Here is a 21,851-nt window from a genome sequence, read left to right on the forward strand (position 1 = left end):
ACGCACATGCACACACACACACACACACACACACAGGTCAGCAGAATTAGACAATGAGTTAATTGAAGTGTTGCTGCTGACAGCCCTTGTCCCATAGAGTCAATATGCCTGTGTGGCGTTCACAGTTACAGACACTTTCATTTTGTATAGGAAACTCACAGAGCCTCATTCTCTGTGAGAAAAATAAAATGTACAATGCATCTGTGCCTCTCAGCAACAAAGCAATGTGCCATATAGAGGTCCACTGCAGGCAATGTGCCAAATTTGTTGGTAAAGAGCGACTCAGCCAAACAGTTCTCAAAATAACCCATGTAGGCATAATTAGGGGTCACATAATAATTCCTTAAATGCATTGTTCATCTGTGTTGCTCATCTCTCCTTTACACTCAATATAAATATCTCAATATAAATACTATAGCTCATCATGGACCAGGGTTTCTGATCGCTGCTTGATTAATATGTTCACATGTTAAAGTCATACGATTCTAGACGTCTGTTTTAGTTTTCAGCAGATGCATCCCCCAAGGCATACATACACATACGGTATATAACTATTGAACCAGCCAGTCACTTTTAAGATGCTGAAACAGTCTCTGTTCAGTTCACTGGGAGGGTTGCTTAGTCCAGTCCATTGATGCGATGGCCGACGGTCCAGATTAATTTAAAAAGCAGGAAACCTTAATGTCACCCTAAGCCGGGTGTGTTGTGCTGTCTTGTTTTTAGTTAATCTCAATCATCAAAAGTGATTTTCTTTTCTTGTCACTTCCTTGTGTCCAAAACGTCTTAAAACTAGACACCAATATCACTTCAGCTATCCTGTATTTCACGTAAGGTGACAGTCAACAGGCCGCAATATCACTGTCCATTACATGACCCTTGCGAAGCCAAGGGTGAGGTGTCAGACACAAGGATGTCTTTCCAAATAAAAGTCCACAAGTTCAGTTTGAAAGAGTGCTCTTGTGTGTGCTATTTGCTATCAGGCGTAAGGATCCTCAGAAGTCCCCTGTTGTTGTCACTCTCCTTAGATAAAAATCTGGGAACACATGCTAGCCCTGCAGCTGGATAAACTTAGACTGCAGACGTAAGAAAGCACCACTAGCCTTGTGTGCTCCTCGTGCTCTGCGCTGATAAATAAGGTGCTTCAGGCTCGCAGGTATCTGAGATCACTTTTCTTTCACGGTTACCTATTTTTCTCTTCCCAACGATGGTGGAATCCATGTCTGTGAGAACCTCTACATGAAACTGTCTGTACTCTTGAGTTAATTCTCAGTAGTTTCTCTTGGTTTTCGCAGGACATTCTTTTCACTCCCCTGCATCCCGTTTGCCAGGATTCTCTGGTCTCTCCTTACAGTTTGCCAGCAAGCTAATTTTATATGTGTACATTTCTTCTATGATGTAGCCCCATCTTTCCTCTACCAGGAATCTTTCTAAAAGCCCCACTTTGATTGGACAGGACATCCAATAAACTGAAACATTTCTCCCCATTCTGTGTCCTGGCATTATTCATTATTCACTGTGACCTGGAGATAAACCTTTTCATTCAAAATGTTATCACCAATACCGACGTGTTGGAGCAGCTGAGTGTGCAATTCTATTCCATGTCCATTTTTTGCCCTGAACTCTGTATAAAGTGGTGTGCGTATCAACTGCAAGCTGGCATTTCTCAGTCTAAGTTGCCCTATGTGCGCACACTGTGGCTGTTAGAAAGAGCCCTCTCAGTTTTGAATTTTATGCTGGATTTTCCACAGTTTAATGCATTTTGAAACAACAGCCCTTTGTGATGTTACTTTGAGAAAGTTAAAATGAGTAAGTGAGAGTTTACTTCTTTTCCTATGCCTCAGAGATTGCAGGTTTCGTGTCCATGTAATATACAGAGGATCCTGTCTAGAAGAAAGTACCCTTGGTGTTCTTGCACAGAATCTTTTTGAAGGCTTTTCGAAAGTCTTTGTTGAAGATGGTGTATATGACTGGGTTGAGTGAGGAGTTGCAGTAGCCGATCCAGAAGAAAAATTTAAAGAGGGGCTTGGGGAGGGCGCAGGTCTCGGAGCACACCGCCTGTAGAGAGTAGGAGAAGAAGAACGGGAACCAGCAGAGCACAAAAACACCGATCACCACCGCTAGAACAAAGGTGAAACGTTTCTCCCGGTTGACAATGGCTTTACGTCTCGCCGCTCCTGGGTTGTTCTCTGGTCTCGACTTCCTCCCTGGCACCAGCCGGGAGCCCTTGGAAGTGGCGATCATGTCCCGGTAGCGCTGGACTGAGGCGGGGGAGTGGATGCCCCCTCCTGCAGGCGAACCTGCCATACTGGCACTACCTCTGCCCCCTCCGTGACTATGCTCCATGTCACTCTCTGTGCTTGAGCTGTCGCCATTGTTATTGTCAGCTTTTTTCCCTCCATGGTGCTTGCTCTTCTTCCCCTCCTCTTTGGTCTTGGCAGGGGCAGACTGAGGCACAGTAGAGGGGGGCGAGGGGCCATGGGGAGAAGTGGGAGAGGAGGCTGTGACGGGGGTCGGGGTTGGAGAAGGGGATGGAGGCTGCAGGAGATTATTGGGGGTAGCATTCTGAGAGGATGAAGACCGTTTTGGGGAAAGGGAAGGAGTGACGGCGAGGGTAGGGGGTCTGGTGTTAGAGGTTTTATTAGAGGTTTTATTGGACGAAGGGGGCGTGCTATCTTCATCTTCCTTTCCGTTGGCTTCTACATGTCGTGGCTGACTTGGAGTGGCACAACCCAGCCCGTCTTTCCTGGGCTCTCCTGGTGGACACCGCGTTCTCTGCTTGGCTATCTGGTAGATTCTTATGTAGACCAGGATCATGATGAGGCACGGAGCGAAGAAGGAGCCGATGGTGGAGTAAAGGATATACCAGCGTTCATCGTTCAGCTGGCACTGAGGTCCTCTCTCGCTCCCCTCGGGCCCGGCCTCACTTTTGTTCAGTGACAGCAGGGGAGGGAAGGAGATGATGGAGGAAATGAGCCACACCACCACAATAGCAGCTTTGATGCGTTTGGGAGTCCGCTGACGACCATAGGTGACACGGGAGATGGACAAGTAGCGGTCCAGTGAGATGGCGCACAGGTGAACAATAGAGGAGGTGCAGAACAAAACATCCAGCGCCAGGTAGATCTCACACCACAGAGACTTGAAGTACCAGTAGCCAAGCAGTTCGTTGGCTAGTGAAAAGGGGATAATGAGTGTGGCCACTAAAATGTCCGCAGCAGCCAGTGATACTAAAAACAGATTCTGTGGACCTCGGAGTGACCGGCTGGTCAGCACAGCGATGATGACCAGGATGTTCCCCACGATGGTGAAGAGGACCATCAGGGTTATGGCGGTGGCGAAGGCCGCCGTGGCTTCAGGAGAGTAGGGGGCGAGCTTCAGGACACTCTGGTTGCAGGGGATGGAGGCTGCGACGCCCACACTGCTGTTCCTCAGATCCATAGAGCAAGCACTGTCCACAACCGAGGCCATGGCTGGATTAGCTTTGGAGGAGTCTTTTTAAAATAAAGAAATAACTATTGTCACTGAATAAAATTTGTTTGAAGAATTTATTTCACCGTTTAGGGTAGGCTAAACCTAATTCTGGCAAAAGATCTAGGCTTGGCATGCGTGAGTTTTAACAATAAAGTAGCAGCTATATTTAAATTATTATATGCAATATTTCATAATAATAATAAATTATAATTGATATAATATTTACCTTGGCTGTTTTCGTTCTGTTTCTGTTCTGCTACTGCCAAATGTTAGCTCCCTTGCATCTTCCACGGCAGGTCCTCCAAGTCCATTTTAAGCATACAAAATAGTCCTGGGCAATGCGTCAAGACACGGATCAATGCTTTTCAATTAAAAAGCCTTAACACTTTGTAGAACAATTTTTTTCCCCACAGCACAATTAATTTTTCACTCATGCAGAGCTTTGTGCCCCAGCCTAGGCAGACTTAGAATGAAGTCCAAACAATTAAAACTTCTCCATCGCACGAAGCACATCCATTTTTCTCCTTAGATGAATTACTGGGATGACTTGAAGGTGGAGCGCACTGGCTGACTGCAAAATAAATAAATAAATAAAAAAAAACAACAATATCTAATTTCAGACTGGCTAATGCTAGGCGACATATGTAAGATATCGGGGTGGGGGCAACTAATCATTACACTTTTGCGCTTCCCGTGCGTTTTGCGCTGGAGATGTGCGTATGCATGGTTATCTCCTGTGAATGGCGAGCGCCGGAACGGTTTAGATAAAGTGAAAATATGTCGGTCGTACTGATGAAATATTTACAATGATTCACCTATAGAAAAATAGACCTGTTTTGATTCCCAGCTCTTAAAAGCGGAGGTAGAATCTTAGCCGAAATGGTATCAACGCCTCCAGCGTGTGAGAAGTAGTCAATTGAACAGGAGAGAAAACTTAAAGTGGAGCTTATGAGCCCCCGCCTGAAGCCAGATATGTTGTCAAAACGCGTTGCTCATTTAGTTATGAAATGATCCCCGCAGAGCATCTTCAGTGTGCGTCTCAAGAGTTTCCTCTCGGTCCTGTATGTGGTGCGCTTTTGGTGGCGCGGCTGCCTCCTCAAAAGTTCACCGAGATGCCATGATTCCGCCGCTCCTCTGCCGCGCATCAGATGCTTCCTCACAGAGGCACAGCAGCATCTTCTTCACTTGTGAACAGGACCTTAAGACAAAATCTAATAACCGGAATGCCTCTCATCTCCCCCTCGCGCTTCTCTTTAGACCCAGTGATGTCAGTGTGGAGCCGTGGACGTCATGGGACCCTTCCTTTCTCTATTCCCCCTCGCTCCTTCTCTCTCTCTCTCTCTCTCTCTCTCTCTCTCTCTCTCTCTCTCTCTCTCTCTCTCTCACACACACACACACACACACACACACACACACACACACACACACACACACATAAGCCTATACCCAAACGGCTCTGCCAATGCTGTTACAATAGAAATGTCTTGTTGTGCGGCATTGCGTTGGTCAATTACCTCCGCGGGACACTGAGGTCTCCAGCTGAGAGTGGAAAGGTCAAGGTGCTTTACACCAGATGTGAAAGCGGTTCCACTGTAGGGACTCTGGCACTTTATTAGACTGCATAATGCAGAAATATGTCGTCATCTACCATCACCATCACCATCATTATCATCACCATCATCATTATAGTTGCAGTGATAATTTCATTGCTGAATCTACCCACCATCCTGCTCCTCTTTCTTAGTTTCTGTTCATCCAGTCATCATCATCATTATCATTATCATCATCATTATCATTTCATTCGGTTCAATATGTGGCATATTGCATTGCTGGGCCCACAGTGGCCAGCAAATTGCGTATTCAGTCGTGACTGGTTTAGGCTGTGCTCTTTGCATCCATCAGTTTCCATAAAACCTTCAGCAACTCCAGGACACTTTAACCTTTCTTTATTCAGGGCTGCTGAGCAGCTCCACTGGAGCAGCTGGGGGATAAGTGCCTTGCTCAAAGGCACCTTGACAGTAGCTGCTGTAGGGAGTGTGTTTCTAATTCACTTTCCCCACCCACATTTTGCTCAGCTGGGTCACAAGCCTGCTTCTCTAACCTCTAGGCTACCACAAGTCACCAACATTTGAGGTGGCACAGGCTTAAGACAAGAAAGGGCATTGTCTTGTCAAGGCATTCAAAGCATTCACACAGCTAAAACCTTGGCTAGGGTTAGGGTTGTGCTGCAGAGTATTTAGTTTTATCACGGCATCCTACCCTGTTGTAAGTAAAGATCATGGCAAACAATTTTTCAGTCAAAAGTAGATTACCAGAGCACAATATATGTGGGCTCATTGTGAGTGGCAAGGCAGAGGGCAGGGGTATTAGACACTTTAGACCCCATCTGTGCACATGAATTCGCATCATCACTTGGCTTCCATCCAAATCTCTCCTCATTATGTGCCCTGCAACGCTTCCTCTCCCAAGGAGCACAGAAATCTGTGGCTCGCCTCATGACTTGCTCTCTACCTGAGATCAAGTGGCTGATGTTCAATTAACTAGTAAAACCACGTCATACCGGCTGTTATATGGAGGCATTAATTCAGCTGTGGCAGAGTTTGCCCTATGCTGTTCGGAAGTGGGTAGGTGTCCTCTCCCCTCTCTATAGGCTCACACAAACACACAGATGCACACATACAACTGCCTACACATACAAACACATTCTTATGAATGGTGTGTGTGGGTAGGAGGTCCTGTTTGCTTGTTTTTGTAGTGCTTCCCCCACACAGCGCTGGTTTAATGAGAGAAGCCCAGCACAGCCACCCATGGAATTACAATTCTGAGCAGTGCGCTTTGATTGTGTGACCTCAAGCAGCAGCCAATAATGGCTGTACATTTTCGTTCCACGCTACACTTTCTAAATATAAATGGAAAGAGAATAAAGCTTTTAGCGGGAGAGTGCACTCCAATCAAGTGTCTGTGTTTTCGTGAGTGAACTGTGGTTAGTAACACACTGGAAATGGATTCTGGGGGAGAGGGGCGTGCCACTGATGCCAAGGTTATACAGACTGAGCACACAGCGTTCAGTTCACAGCACACCACTCCAAAAGAGCTTGTTGTATAAGAGCATGCGGCATGCGAACGTGTGCGCTCACACACACACACACACACACACACACACACACACACACACACACACACACACACACACTGTCCAAGCTAGAGGAAATTCTACTGTCATGGATCACTCACTTTGTATGAGTAACTTTAGTTTGACATCTGGATCTTTATATGAGCCTGGAAAAGTTTCAAGCTTACTAGGAACTTGCTTGGAAGGGCTCTCAGTCTTTGACAAGACTTTGGGAGTGCCATGTCCTAAACTCACATCTCATTCAAAACAATTTCTAAAGCCTCCTTGTACTGTAAGGAAAACTGTCTGAGGAGAATGTGTCTCAAAAGACCCAGATCCCAAATAAGTGTTAAATAGCTGCTGGTCAACATAGCACAGGGAGCCTGAGGTCCAAATCAATTATGGCACATTTACCCACCTTATGCTTTTGATGTAATGCTTTTGATGCTTTTTATCTACTGGTTTGAGTCAGCTTCCTGTGTGATTTATCTCTCTCTTTCTCTCTCTCTGTGTGTGTGTGTGTGTGTGTGTGTGTGTGTGTGTGTGTGTGTGTGCGCGAGTGTAAACATCAAACAATTACACGAAGATCTCCCAAATGGTCATACAGTAATTTTCTTGACTGCTGCTTTTGTAATGATAATTAGCACTGCCTTTGTGTGTGTGTGTTTGTGTGTGTATGCGCGCGCGTGCGTGTGTGTGTGCGTGTGTTATATCACCACATTGTAATTCTCTAGCTAACAATATCACATGTATTGCTCATATTGCTCATTAGCAGACTGCTCCGCCTGGGATTTCTTGTTTGAGTGACACAGTCTTGGGCTGTGAATCACAAATACATCACCACGTCCAAGTGTGATCGTTGTGCAAATCCCTTCTCTCTCACTCTCCTTCCTCTCTCCTTCCTCTCTTTCTTACTCACACATACTCACAGACACACACACACACACATTTGCTCACACACACACACACACACACTACACAGAGGTAGTCTGCTATATATTTCCACAGTCTAATGTAATGTGATTGATCCTGACACTAGTTTAATCTGGACACAGAATGTGAATAACAGTTTGAGTCTGTTTTCATTAAGGTGCTGTCTGCACCGGGGAGAAACCGGAGAAACAGAACCAGATGAGAGAGACATTCAAATGAAAGAGAGATCAGATAGTCTGACCATGTGAAATAACAGCAAAAGTCTTTCAAATGGTTTTGAGATTGGACAGTCATATAGGAGTATGTGTGCAGAGAACAGTGTAGGTCCAGCTGGAGGAGGGTTGCATTAGGGGATGAAGGTGATGGGATGGTGAGTTTTGTTTTTTGTTTTGTTTTATTCTGTGTAGTCTTGGCATGGAAAGGTGGCCGTGGTTAGTAGTCTGATAGCGTCATCTACTGGATTTTTCTGAATGACCTTGGTTTCTGGTAATTTCCAAAGTGGCCACTAGAGAGCACTGTCTCACCATGAACTGATGTAGGAACTAGCAGGAAATTCCCATATGACCAATGCTGGATCATAGCACTGTTTTGGTGTTAACACATGTAGTAAAGTGTGGATTTGCCTGGGAAACTACCTGTGTAGCCCACTGTGAAATCAATCTGTGGTATATAGTCCCATATCACTCTCCTTTCTTTACTGTCCCACTTCTCTGAACTTTCTGAAAAGTAAGAGGGGAATGAAGGAGGATTGATTACCCAGTGAAAATCACCTACAGTGGGAGCTTTGTAAAATTTGACCAAATAGGTGTGACAAATGGCAAACTTTGCCACAGGAAGGCTATACTTGATGGAAACATCCACTTGAAGAATTGTAAACAGCTAGACTTGAGAGAAAAATTGACAAGTAGCCCAGTCTAAACAAACACAAAGCTGAATAAATAAAGGCAGGTCCATGGTGGCTTTCCACTTTCTTGCAAATGTACTCTCTTTGCGGACCGATTCCTCTTGCCAATGTGAAAAGGTTGAGTAACAACAAAATACTCAATATTGTAAAACCTTCTGATTCAGCAAAACAGCACAATCACTAGAAATATAAGTCTGCGGTTGCTCATAGTAGATTGGATCAAGTGCAGGAAGGTGACATGGTGCATTTGTAATGTGCTGTGAGATAAGACTTAATTACCCTGAGCAGTAACTGGTCTCAGGTTACTGTCTTGAAGGCCAGTGTTATTACAGGCCATTTATTTTAGAGTGTAAGTGTATATTTATGAGATAGACGTTGTTATAAAGAGTAGAGAGATTCAGCATATTTTCCAGCATGTTTAATTTGAGTGGAAAAAACAGCAGGAATCAATAAAACCATTCTTATTTATGAATAAAGTGCAGTAACAAACGGTAACAATGATAATACTGTACAACCAATGCGGAAATAATAAATTAAAAAGTTAAAATTTCTATTTACATGATAAAAACACCTTAAAATCTAATGGGAGCACTTCTTCCAGTCTCTGAGTGTATCAAGGAATCTATCTCAGGATGCAGAACGATTAGATTGACAGCATGTCTAATTAGTGCATTTCTGTAGATTACATAAAAAGACTTGGGATTTATCCAGTATTGCCTAAAGTACATAAAACAGTGGGTCTCATAAGAAGACAAGTCATTTCACAGTGATCATTACTTTATCTTTTGGTGTCTAGGAATGACTCTTGCAAGTATTGAAAAAAAAAATAAATAAAAAAAAGACAGCCCTTGCAAAAGATCAGGCACATAAGTCAAACAAAAATAAGAAACACACACACACACACACACACACACACACACACACACTTCCCCTATAAACATCCAGGAAATAACCTCATACCTACTCTAACTTTCTGGTTCAGAATCACAGGTGTTCCTGCTGTGGTCGTTTCATTTGGGTTTTTGTTCCCCACTGTTGCTTGTTGTACCAAGACCAGGTTGTACCAGTTTCTTCTCAAAAGTAAGAATCCAGATCCACCTGCCATGTGATAATAGCAGCACAAGACGTTTTTTCTCTGGACGTACGAGGTTCTCATGGGAATGCACTCCCGAAATTGAACCATTTCAGTAGTGGTACAAACGGTACATGTGTACGTACTATTTGTGTCCTGATAATGCATTGAGAACAACCCCTGCAGGCAGCAGAAGAATATTTAAACAGGTATAGTCATGTACATTTCCTCCCTGCTAATGTTTCTTCATCCCTGACAGAGAACGTCAGTCTCAAACTGCAGCAGCTGTCCCATGAAGGCCAGGTTGGGGGAGATGACCTGACGCCGCTGCTTCACAAAGTCAAAGGCCTCTTCCAGCCTGACGCGCCGGGTGTGCATGAGGTAGGCCAGACAGATGGTGGCGGAGCGAGAGATGCCTGCCTGGCAGTGCACCAGCACCCGCCCACCGCGCTCCTTCACCGAGTCTGCAGGCGAGAGACGGAAAGAGGAAGAGAGATCGACACATTAAGCTCCATTTCATACGGATGGTGATCGGTTTTCTTTGATGACAACAGTCAGAAAGAGCTATCAACAATGAGGGAAGGGGAAAGTGTGCTTTACCAGTTTGATTGAAGGAATAGTTCACCCCAAAATGCAAAATTCAGCCGTTATCTCCTTTTGTAGTTCGTAGGACTAAACACAGAATGAGTTTGCCTCTTTAGCTCCATCTCAGCCTTCTCCCAAACTATTGAGGTTAACAGGGCCATCTTTTTACAGCTCAAAAAAAGAAAAAAAAAAACATTAAAATGACCATCAAATTTCGCAAAACAGCTCGTGAAACATAATCCAAGAGTTTTGTGGCACAACGGTTTCACTGTGGGTCCAAAATGTACCTCATTATCTCCTGGACCCTCAGTGTAATTGTTTGGCTACAAAACTCTTGGATTATGCTGCACAAGCTGTTAGGAGACATTTGTTGGATATCTTCTGCTTCTTTTGGAGCTGTAAAAAGATGTCGCCCCCCCCCCCCCCCCCCCCCCCCGCCCCCGATTAACTTCAATAGTTTGGAAAAGGGCTGAGATAGAATTACGGAGCTAATTAACTCGCTCTGTGTCTGGCGGTCCTATTCAATGGGAGTTTCGACTGGCATTACGGCGAGTAGATAGTGACTGCGTTTTCATTTTGGGGTAAACTATTCCTTTAAGATCACATGGGATGGTTAGAGGAGGGACTCACCGATGAAGGCAATGGCCTCAGAGAAGCAGGCTCTGATGTCAGCAGCCAAACTGTCCTCCACAGTGAGCCGGAGGTACAGCAGGTCCCCTTCATACAGGTTGGGGCAGGAGGACGACACGTTGAGCACAGCTGTGATGCCCGCTGCTGCAAGGCTCTCTCTGCGGGACGAGTGGAGGGCACTGCCCAAAAACAGGAAGGGGAGCAGCTCCACTGGGCCCTCCTGTGAACCAGACAGTCAAAACCAGAGTTCATGTTTAAGGCTAAATGGCCAAAAATAATCCACACAACCACTTTGCAATTTGACATTCTTCTCGTTACTCTTACAGCTGCTTAACACTTGCTTTTTATGTTTTTGATTGGTTTCAAGTTGTAATAAATTGTCTATCATTTATCAACTCTAACCTGAACTAACCTGATCATATGCTGGTGTCCTGCGGCCGGTCACTGTGGGCTCTGGATCCACTGCAGGGAGGTTGCTGCCAGGAGAGATGTAACAAAGCTCTGGATAGACCTCCGAGAAACCTTCAAATCCACCTAGAAAGAGAGAAGACATGTTAACTATAGTGCCCAGAATGCATTTTTAGAATAATGTATTAAATATGAAAACAAGCCTATATAGAATGATTTTCATAAGTCAGTACAACATTCAGTGTTATTCTTTTGGATTGATTTTGGAGAACTTTACTCTCACAACATAAAACTTCACACTAGAAAGGCCAAGCCATGGTCAATTGACAGCTGCTTTGAAGTTTAGAATTGAAATATCTCAGCTTTCAAAATGTTCCTTCATGACGTTTCCCCAGACCCACTTTATGTCCAAACCAGTGTTAGATTTTCAAAAAATCACACAAGGAAAGAGTAGTTATAAATATGTATTTCCTTCAACTGAAGGCTTGTTGGCCAAAATCAACAGGCCTTTCTAGTGTTACAAATGTAACATTTACACCGTCAGGAATTGTTTCATGTAAGGTCATAAATCATAGAGGAATGGGACTGGGTCAGTGTTAACGTTTGTTCAAACTCAAAATTGTTTCTGAATTTTAAGCACTTTATAAACAAAGAAATCTTGTTATGTAAAAAAAAAAAAAAAAAGGGAACTGTAAAAGTTTTGAGCCTTGTTACCTTGTAGAAAGCAGATCTGCACCGAGTTGTCCTGGATCTCAGTGTGCAGGGCGGTGAGCAGCATGCTGGCCAGGCTCTCCGCCCTCAGCTCGGCCACGGAGCGGCTGCTCTCATCAACCACCACCACGGGCGAGAAGTCCCCGCGCCGCAGCCGTCCCAGGAGGGCCTTGTCCGGCACCAGCCACTCCAGACACACCACCGAGCTCTTGGACCTCCGGCGGAGCATCGAGTTCCAGTTGACGTTTCGAGACTCGCAGATGTGCGCCCAGGAAAAGGCGAGGAAAGGTCGACAGTCAAGCACCACGCATCCTCCGCCTGAGGTGTACTGGTCCTGCGGAGTCCTGAGTATGTGAACCAGCTCATTGCCAGTTATTTCCAACGGCTCGCAGCTTGAGGTCATGGTTGTAACAAAAATTGGATTCCAAAAAATTGTAAAATTAGTACAAAATTATGATTTAAGTTTTTTCAAACGTGGAAATAATAAATATAAATCCACCTGCTGAGTTTCTGAGTTTCTAAGACAATTTAAACCCGGAGAAGTGTAAAGTAGTTTTGTAAACTACTTCAGATTCTACTGAAATATTTTTTAGACAGTAGTATTGTTTGAATTCCCTCTTGGGTCGAATAAAATATCTGCTTTAAAATGCTTGTTTCACTTGTTTCATTGATAACAGCTGGGGCAGGGGCGGAGCTAGCGCCGTCCCACCTCGTTTTCCACAGACGGAACAACGTCACCGGCGGAACAGACATATATGGCTGTCCCGCCACTCCTAATATGGATAATGACGCATAAATTCTGATTTTCCTACCTTGCACGTGGTTGTCAGGGGTTATCCCGTGTTTTTGTGTTGAATGACGTTATGCTGCGAGTTAAAACCCAACCTCGGCCCCCAATCTCTTCCTCTGAAGGCTTATTTGCTGAGCATTATTTGGGTTAGATTAAGCTCGAGCTTCTCTTCGCCTGTGTGATGACGGCCTCTGTTTTCTTGGCCCTGCAGATCACAGACAAAAGTAACAGTTCACTGGATACTTTCTTTTTGTTTTTCCATTTGATATCATGCATTCACCTTGGACAAAATTAAAATGTAACACTGATAAAATGTTAGTTACCAGCCGGTTATTTTTTGAGATGTTTTGTTGTTGCTGTTGGAACATGAGTGTGTATTCTCTCTCATATAGTCATACAATATGTCATGTCATACATTGTATCAATATGTACATATGATATATGATTAAAATTCAAAAAGACAGAATAAAAGAGGAAAAAGAAAGAAATGAAATTTAAGGCGCAACATTATAAATTAACGAAATAGTAAAATATACGTAAATATACATCATTCACAGCGTCCCATATATTTACAGTCAATACAGAATGTGAATCACAATATCTTGAATGATGTAAAGCTGATATATATTCACATCTTCCTCTCCAAGTATCACAGCTAGTTTCTGAGAATCAGAGAGTAAAGAAAAACTGTTGTATCTGTTCTCAAATATTTCAAAGAATATTTTTCCGATGGTTTCATATTTTGGGGGATTAATTTAAAAAATGAATTTAATCTTCAATGAGCTTCAGAGAGCACTATACTGCCTCTCTCTCTCTCTCTCTCTCAGTCTGATAGAGAAATACATCTCTTGTTTCTGCTCACTTTACAAAGACTCAGCCCTGTGCCAATTATGGATTAAAAGGTTTTACCAGGGCTCACACACATTTCATTTTGTATACACAGCACACACTGCCCTCTGTTCCACACAGGGGAAGTCGGTCAGTGTGGGACAGCTTTGATTACAAGGCAGACTCTGTGTTTAAAGTCATCTTCTTCTCCTTCTTCTTCTCTCTCTCACACTCTTTTCCTTTCCTCACAACCCATATTCAATTGACTTTCCCACTCTCTTCCTACGGACGTCTCCCACTCAAACCTCTGACTCCACTTCCCTCATGTTCCCACTTCCCTTCTTCCCCCGTCCCCTCCCTCCCTCACCAGCGCCAGTCCTTGAGCAGCAACTCCCACTTTGTCATGCTTTCTCCCTGCTGAGGCTGCATTTTCATACCACAGTGGTACACACACACACACACACACACTTTGGCACTCAGTTCATCATGGCTGTCAGTAGAGCCGCTGAGCATGCATTTACTGTAGCCTCAACCCACTTTTAGGCCTGTAAACACACACACACACACACACACACACACACACACACACACACCCACGTTCAAATGACGGAATAGTGGGGTCCTGACACTGTTGGGAGTGGAAGGCTGTGACGTGAATGTGTGTGTGTTTGTGTGAGCGTGTGTTGAAGAATGCAATTTATTTTTTTCAAAATTCGCCCCCATGTCAGCCCTAACAGGAAACAGCACCGCACACACATCCTGTCACCATCCATCCAGCGCTAAGCCGCCACACACCCACCCACTTATAGGCTACCCCCGACCATGTCTTGTGATTACAAGCCTGGCCACACGTAATCCAAGGCCCATGTTGACTCCCCCTGACAGTTTCCCACTGAAAAATAAACTTTGTGGGAAATTACCCTGAAAAACCTGAACAAGATACCCTGAATAATTCACCCTGAGGTGAAATTGAAATAAGAAAATATCACTTCCTGGATGCGGTGACTCACTGCAAAGTCGATCAGGGTTTCATTCTGATTTGAAACACTTCATTTCTTAAGTCAGAGCGTCGTGGGTTTTTCTTGGCCAAGGATACGTGCTGCTGGCCTGACGCAGCTAGTCCCTGAGCAGTGGGTGTTGATTTGAAGACAAGTGCGAACAAACTATCGTATCAACGATCAACTATAAAAGCTCTGAGGTTTTAAGACACTAGGTAATCATGGTGTAGGAGGCGTTGTGGAGCATGACAGACCTTGTGTAAATAGAAGTTACTTCTCTCTGAATCAGAAGCAACTCATGACATGAAGTCATCAGAATGTACAGACAAGGTAGAGAGAAAGAAAAAAAGAAGCAAACAATGAAAGAAAGTAAGAAAGAAACGAAAAGAAAAGACAAAATTTATTATGATATGAGAGTGTGTCGATTCTACAATGAAAACATTACTAGTAATACAAAAAGCTGCCCCTATTCAGTCTCTCTGAATGAATATATAAAAAAAAATAAACATAAAAAAACAGGTTTTGGTGGCTCTTCCCTCCACCGCTCCCCCACTCTCCCAGGAGATTATCTAGGATTAATTGGATGGCTGGGACTATTAATCTCTGAAAAACACTATAATCCGGGAGATTTACCTCATCCCTCCGTCCCTCTCATCCACTCCCACGTGGCCGCCGCCATCCCTCCATTCAGGGGAAACGTGTCCTGGCTGGGGTCAGATCATTGATGTGTTCTGGTGAGCTGGCAGTTGATGTTATGGAGAGTTGAGCCATTTCAGGGGGATTTCAAGTGTGTGTGTGTGTGTGTGTATGTGTGTGTGTGTGTGTGTGTGTGCGCGCGCGCACTCTGGCCTCATAACACTACAAACATTTTCTGTGTTTTGAATCAGACCTCTATATTTGATTGACCCTGATTCAAACCCTGACTCCTTGATCTTATTATTATTATTTTTTTGAATAATGAGAGATAAACCACAATGTGCTTAATAAATAAATAAATAGACATTCCTGTGCTATTTTATGCTTCATCTTGCCAAATCTACATGTAGCCTAATTGTATTCTCACTTCCATAAGTGTCATTTTGTGTACACACACAAAACCTTGTTTTATTTGCGCACTGAATGACGTGATGTCAGTTAACCCATCCTGTTATTGAAATACTTATTTCCATCTTCGTCACACTGCGGACTCTGTGTGTTGTTCCTCCTCCCTCCCTCTCCTCAGCTCCTCCACATCTCTCTGTTGCTTCATCATCACTCTACAAGAAAGATAACAAATACAGTAATCCTAAATTTAAATCACAAATAATCATCTTGCAAAACATGACCAGTATGAGCCCTCACTGTTAAAATGGTCATTGATTTTTGTACTGAAATAACTGAGATCAATTAGTGGAAACAGTGATGGGATGCTTTCAGAGAAAACAGCTTAATGGTTTAATCAATTCATTTATAAATAGTGAACCTATTTATAAATCTATTTTACCTTCCTCCTCTCTCTGTCCCCCATGCGGTATGACATACTACACTTAGGCCTAATAAATCATAAATCTATTATTCAACAATTTGATTATGTGAGCACTTCCTCTGTCTTGCATCATTGAATTTGTCACGCTCTGCATCACCTCTCTCACCTCCACCCTTCCTGCCGAACTCTCTTCCTCTTCCCCTCTCGCCCTCTCTCACTCTTTCTCCCCCACCCCACCCACATCTTTCTGTCTCTCACCCCAAGACAACTGTGAGGCCTACGCTCGCTGCCAGGCTCAGAGCGGTAACCATGGCGATGATTGGCAGCAGCAGGTTGTCAGCGGGGTGAAGAGGTGGGGAGTCGACTCCAGGAGGCAGGGAGGCCAGAGTGATGGGAGGCCGGTGAGTTTGGGAGGGCAAACCAGCGACTGAAAGGAGAGAAGAAGAGGGTGAGAGAGAGGAATGTGATGGTTCATTGGCAAATTAATACTTTTGTAGAGGGAAAAAAAACTATGTTTGAGCAACGCAATTGTCCACAGTCTTTTTGAAACCCTCGTGGTTTATCTAGCACTCCAGGAGGAAGACTTCACACCATTTCGTTAGATCTACATCTACTAGAACAGGGGATCTCAAACGCTTTCATGTCACAAAACAGACGCACATTAGTTCCACAGACTCCCTTCTGATTTTGCCCCAGGGATCCTCATGTTTGAAGATTTTTATTGTTGTTGATTTTGTATTGAATTGAAGACTATAACTGTTGGGAGATAATAGTTGGGATAGTGAATCATACGATTGAGTCATTTTTATGCATTCTGTAATTGGGATATTTTCTAGTGAATTTCTGTGAAATTTAACTTTGAGAACCCTTGTACTAGAATATCAGGATTTGGAGCTCTGGCTTAGCTCACAGCAAATTTTCCAGTGTTAATAAGTGTTGTTTTTTCAGTGACTATTATTTTGAGTTGACAGGTGTAGATTGGAAAGTTGTTTATCCACTCATAGAGCTGATATGGCTATGAGGCGGCTGTTCAAATCTATCTAAAAGTGTTAAATGAACTGATGGTGTGGACTGATACTAAACACTGACATAGTGTTGATTTTACACTCTCAGACGATTGCGTGATGTAGACATGCTGTGGCCATGCCATGCCGTACCAGTGAGCAGGAAAGTGACTTGGGAAAAGACGGTTCCGTTTCGATCCTGCAGCGAGCAGCGATACGTCCCTTGTTCGTCCACGTGCAGCTGATTCAGGACCACAGATGCGTCCTCAGTCACCACCAAGACTTTGAATTCACTGTCAGCCAGCTGCACACATGAATCAGGAAGTGACGGGAGTAAGTTAGTGGGCGTAAAAGCTCTTCATCAGTAAATAAACTGCATGCGTTCGCAATGATTCAGCCAAACAAGACAGAAAAGTAATGCTTGATATTTGGGTCAGAGAGTATTCGTCGTGTTTAAACAGTAAGACGTTCTGTGAGTCTCTCTGAGAAGGAGCCAGTGATGGCAGGGACCTTTCTGGTTCCGGGCAGCCCAGCGGCCCAGGAGTAGTGATACTCTGGCCTTCCCAACACTAGACTGTGCCATGGAAGGAAACAGTCCAACACTGCCTGTCCTCCTTCCTCAGCCTGCACTGGGTGTTCTGAGAGAGAGAGGGAGAGAGAGTGGGAGAGAGAGGCAGAGAGAGCGAGAGCGAGAGAGAGAAAGATGTTTCATTCATTTGCATCAGGATTACTGGAATAATCTTCTTCATTAGCCCTGCACATGGGCAGACAGCAGCGGTGCCTCGTATGAGAACACACATTCACACACTCGTGACAGGATGTGTAGAAGTACACTCACACCACATAGACACATCCCGCCCTCATCCACCCAACCACCCACCCACCCACCAACAATACCCACCCACCAACAACACACACCCACCAACAACACACCCACACACACCCAAATACATACCACCACAGTCATGCTGGTGAGAGGGAGAGGGGCAAGTGTGTAACTTGTACCGGCAAGAGAAGCAGTCCATCACTCTCTGATACAGCAGCCCTGAGAACCACACCACACACACACACACACGTAAAACATATACTGTATATCTAAACATCGAACAAAAAGTTCGGAAATTTGTGTTTGGTAGATTATTTCTCTGTTGTAACAATGCTTCTTGGCAATACATTTTATACCGTTGGAAAGCCTGTTTATTTCCCTTTTAAATGGTGCCCCATTTGTAAGGAACATGCATTTGTGGGATGAGCAGCACAGCTGAGTATGTGGGTTGCGCTCATGAAAAATTTGCCAAATCTTCTCTGCCAATGCCAAACAGCTTATTCTGCTGTTGCTATTGACTCTTGTTTTGAGCTTCTGGTACCCCCAGGTGCTGACAATCAGGTACCTGATTGGCACCTGATTGGCAGCACCTGTGAGCATGGGCCCTGCTACAGTGGTCAATTGGTGTCTGCTCCAAGAATCGGCATGCCACGTTTGTCTGATCTCGATAAGGCCTGTGCGATAGGGCAACTTCAAGCTGGTGTTCCACAAAAGCAAGTTGCGGCATTATTTAGAGTGAGCCATAGTACCATCTCCAAACTGAAGGCCAAGTTCCATGAAACGGGGGATGTCAGAGACAGACCGCGAAGTGGGCGTCCCAAGAAGACGACACCCCAAGAAGACCGGTTCCTCACCCTTTCAGCACTTAGGAACCGTAGGCTGTCTTCTACAGATTTGCAGTCAAGGTTTGCAGGACGATATGGCACACGGCTCTCGGCCCAGACAATCCGGAACAGACTGCACGCAGCCAATCTCCGGGCTCATGGGGCTGCCAGGAGGCCTGCCATGACTGCCCTTCACCGTCAGGCCCGTTTGCGCTGGTGTCGGCAACACCTGCACTGGAACCTGAACATGTGGAGGAACGTTATGTTCAGCGATGAGTCCAGATTCTGCCTACGGAAGTTGGATCGTAGGGTCTAAGTGTGGAGAAGACGGGGAGAACGCTATGCTGATTGCTGCACTGATAGAGTAACACCTTTTGGTGGAGGCAGTGTGATGGTGTGGGGCGGCATCTCCATCACTGGAAAAACTAAGCTTGTCATCATTGGAGGCGATCTCAATGCAGAGAGATATCAAGATGAGATTCTGCAACCAGTGGCGATCCCATATCTCCACAGTCTGGGACCGAACTCCATCCTCCAAGATGACAACGCTCGCCCCCACAGAGCGGGGTTTATCAGAGACTACCTCCAGAATTTGGGAGTAGAGAATGGAATAGCCTGCCAACAGTCCTGACCTCAACCCAATTGAACACTTATGGGATCAGCTTGGCCGTGCTGTTCGTGCTAGAGTGACCAACACAACCACGTTGGCTGACTTGTGACAAATCCTGGTTGAGGAGTGATATGCCATCCCACAGCAGTGTGTGACCAGGCTGGTGACCAGCATGAGGAGGAGGTGCCAGGCTGTTGTGGCTGTGTATGGTTCTTCCACACGCTACTGAGGCTCCTGACTGTTTGTTAAATGAATAAATTGTAAAATTGTCAATATGTCTTGTTTCTTCCTTGTTACTGATAGACTTCAATCATCCAATCCACCAAACAACACCAAACAAGAGTCAATAGCAACAGCAGAATAAGCTGTTTGGCATTGGCAGAGATGATTTGGCAAATTTTACATGAGCGCAACCCACATACTCAGCTGTGCTGCTCATCCCACAAATGTATGTTCCTTACAAATGAGGCACCATTTAAAAGGGAAATAAACAGGCTTTCCCACGGTATAAAATGTATTGCCAAGAAGCATTGTTACAACAGAGAAATAATCTACCAAACACAAATTTCTGAACTTTTTGTTCGATGTTTATATGTTATATGCTGTTCTGATACTAGGACGTAGTTCTACTTCTTCATGCATTTACACCAATACAGAAGAAACGATCAGGCATAGCAAACTTACCACACTTGTTAGGGCATAGACCTAAAGGATAGAAGAATAAATTATGTGAAATGAGTGCACCATGCTCACAGCAATATCTTGCATGATGATGTAGAGTTTGCTTCATAAATGACCCAGCACTGTTATTCATGCAAATTACCTCCGTGGATGAACGTGTCCAAGTGTTTCTCTAAGATCTTCCTGCCTTTCTCCATGATCTGAATGGCCTCAAATGTTACAGATCCTAAAAAAAAGAGGTATACACCCAGTTTTAGTTGTAGGATCATAGGAGACACAGATTTTGTTGTGATTACTGTGTCATATGTTGAAATGTTATAATATGTTGGGTGATTGTGCAGGGGGACAATTACAGTGTCCTTACTTCTTTATTAGTTTTATTTATAGTGTTTTGTTATGATTATTGTGTTTGTGGCTGCTGTGACAATTGAATTTACCTAAAAAAAAAGACACAGACACAAATGTACGCACACACACACACACACAAACACTTTTTACACACAGACACACACAAGCACACACACACACACACAAGTATATATCATATGACTGGTTTTCCCCTCTCTCACCAGTGTGGTGTGTATTCTGGAAGCGGTCAAATTCACTCTGGTACTCAGTGCTGGCTCTGTACAGAGTGGTGGGATCTGTTGAATGGAAGACAGACAGTCATTGTGTAGTTACATTTATATTTAACATTTTATGCATTCAACTGTAAGCTTCAATTCCTAGATCACCAAAATTACAAGCAACCAGCAGCAAGAAGCAATATTCCTGTGACCAGAGATTGCTTATGTTAGAGGGAAATCCCAGAAAAAGAAATAAAATAAGAGGTTGGGATATAGAAGGGATGTAGGAGGGAGATAGAAGGGATTTGACATCATCAATGACACAGTGCCTCTAAAAGCTTTACTTCTGCCCTCACGTAATAACATCATCAACATCATAGCCCACGGTCAGGCCATGTTTTGCCACGCTATAACAGGTTCTCACCAATAACTCCGCTTCTTTCCTGGCTTGTCTCTCTGTAGGTAACATGGGCATGGTCTCTTATCTTTTTCAGTTCGATCTGGTCCTGCACACTGGCAGCGGACAGGAGGAAGTCCTCATGCAGGAGCCTGATCCTGCGGTCACACTGCAGGCAGGCCTTCCCTGCAGGGACGCAGTGCAGCAGGGCCGCCAGCATCAGCAGCATGCACCTCAACCCCCTCTGCACCGACAGCTTCATGGAGATCTGGAGGACCTAGACTGGTTACTGTCATGTTTCAGTCTGTATATTCTGAAATATAGTTGCCTATATAGTGATTGGACAATACTACTACTACTACTGCTACTGCTACTGTACTGCTGCTGCTGCTACTACTACTACTACTACTACTACTACTACTACTACTAGTGCACTGCTGCTACTACTAGCCTACTACTACTACAGTTATTACTGCTTCTCTACTACTACTACTACTACTACTGTACTGCTGCTAGTACTACTACTGTTATTACTGTTTCTCTACTACTACTACTACTGCTGCTGTTGCTACTACTACCACTACTGCTACAGGTATTAAGAGTTGGCTACTATTACTACTGTTATTACTGCTTCTCTATTATTACTCTCACTACTAGGTACTGCTGCTGCTACCACTAGTACTACTACTACTACTACTACTACTACTAGGTCCACTAGTACTACTACTACTACTACTACTACTACAGGGCCTACTACTATTACTACTACCACTACCACTGCAAGGCCTACTATTTCTACCAGACCTACTACTACTACTACTGTTATTACTGCTTCTCTACTACTACTGTACTGCTACTACTACTGCTACTGGCTACCACTACTACAAAAATTACTACTATTAACGCTACTACTACTGCTGTTTCTACTATAGGGTAGTACTACTCCTAAAAATAATAATAATAATAGCCTAAATAGAACAATAATAGAGTGGAAAAATAACTGCGTAGCTTCTTTCATATCAGAGTTACAAATAGC

The 21,851-nt window shown here is 44.2% G+C and overlaps 3 protein-coding genes across 3 annotated transcripts; all 3 read right to left on the reverse strand.

The window, feature by feature from the left end:
• Positions 1–1,884: 1,884 nt before the first annotated feature.
• Positions 1,885–3,710, reverse strand: adra2b (adrenoceptor alpha 2B). Its single transcript, XM_071536856.1, has 2 exons — positions 3,698–3,710; positions 1,885–3,491 (listed from the first exon to the last, which is right to left on the reverse strand). The coding sequence occupies exon 2, from the start codon at positions 3,466–3,468 to the stop codon at positions 1,885–1,887; it is 1,584 nt and encodes a 527-aa protein (XP_071392957.1). The 5' UTR covers positions 3,469–3,491; positions 3,698–3,710.
• Positions 3,711–8,853: 5,143 nt separating this feature from the next.
• Positions 8,854–12,454, reverse strand: dusp2 (dual specificity phosphatase 2). Its single transcript, XM_071536857.1, has 4 exons — positions 11,830–12,454; positions 11,120–11,241; positions 10,708–10,927; positions 8,854–9,956 (listed from the first exon to the last, which is right to left on the reverse strand). The coding sequence occupies exons 1-4, from the start codon at positions 12,227–12,229 to the stop codon at positions 9,739–9,741; spliced, it is 960 nt and encodes a 319-aa protein (XP_071392958.1). The 5' UTR covers positions 12,230–12,454; the 3' UTR covers positions 8,854–9,738.
• A 3,707-nt stretch (positions 12,455–16,161) lies between these two features.
• Positions 16,162–21,044, reverse strand: LOC139658702 (izumo sperm-egg fusion protein 1). The gene is made up of 8 exons (XM_071536853.1): positions 20,843–21,044; positions 20,422–20,496; positions 19,995–20,078; positions 19,856–19,876; positions 17,867–17,956; positions 17,422–17,549; positions 17,065–17,215; positions 16,162–16,334 (listed from the first exon to the last, which is right to left on the reverse strand). Exons 1-8 carry the CDS (start codon positions 21,042–21,044, stop codon positions 16,162–16,164), a joined length of 924 nt encoding a protein of 307 aa, XP_071392954.1.
• Positions 21,045–21,851: the final 807 nt, after the last annotated feature.

Source organism: Centroberyx affinis, unplaced genomic scaffold (assembly GCF_046629955.1).
Source record: "Centroberyx affinis isolate AG114_WGS23_722 - 3 ecotype Tasmania unplaced genomic scaffold, CSIRO-AGI_Caff_v1 ptg002953l_1, whole genome shotgun sequence".
Lineage (NCBI taxonomy): Eukaryota > Metazoa > Chordata > Actinopteri > Beryciformes > Berycidae > Centroberyx > Centroberyx affinis.

Bases quoted from the DNA above. Each gene is read 5' to 3' on its own strand.
- adra2b (XM_071536856.1), bottom strand. From the start codon at position 3,468: ATGGCCTCGGTTGTGGACAGTGCTTGCTCTATGGATCTGAGGAACAGC.
- dusp2 (XM_071536857.1), bottom strand. From the start codon at position 12,229: ATGACCTCAAGCTGCGAGCCGTTGGAAATAACTGGCAATGAGCTGGTT. The intron at 11,242-11,829 runs GTAACAAGGCTC...CTCTCTTTCTAG, and splicing joins GCAGATCTGCTTTCTACAAG to GTGGATTTGAAGGTTTCTCG. The intron at 10,928-11,119 runs GTTAGTTCAGGT...TCTGGTTCACAG, and splicing joins GGACACCAGCATATGATCAG to GAGGGCCCAGTGGAGCTGCT.
- LOC139658702 (XM_071536853.1), bottom strand. From the start codon at position 21,044: ATGCTGCTGATGCTGGCGGCCCTGCTGCACTGCGTCCCTGCAGGGAAG. The intron at 17,957-19,855 runs GTAAGTTTGCTA...TGTGGTTCTCAG, and splicing joins TCTATGCCCTAACAAGTGTG to GGCTGCTGTATCAGAGAGTG. The intron at 17,550-17,866 runs GTATGTATTTGG...TCTCTCTCTCAG, and splicing joins TCACCAGCATGACTGTGGTG to AACACCCAGTGCAGGCTGAG.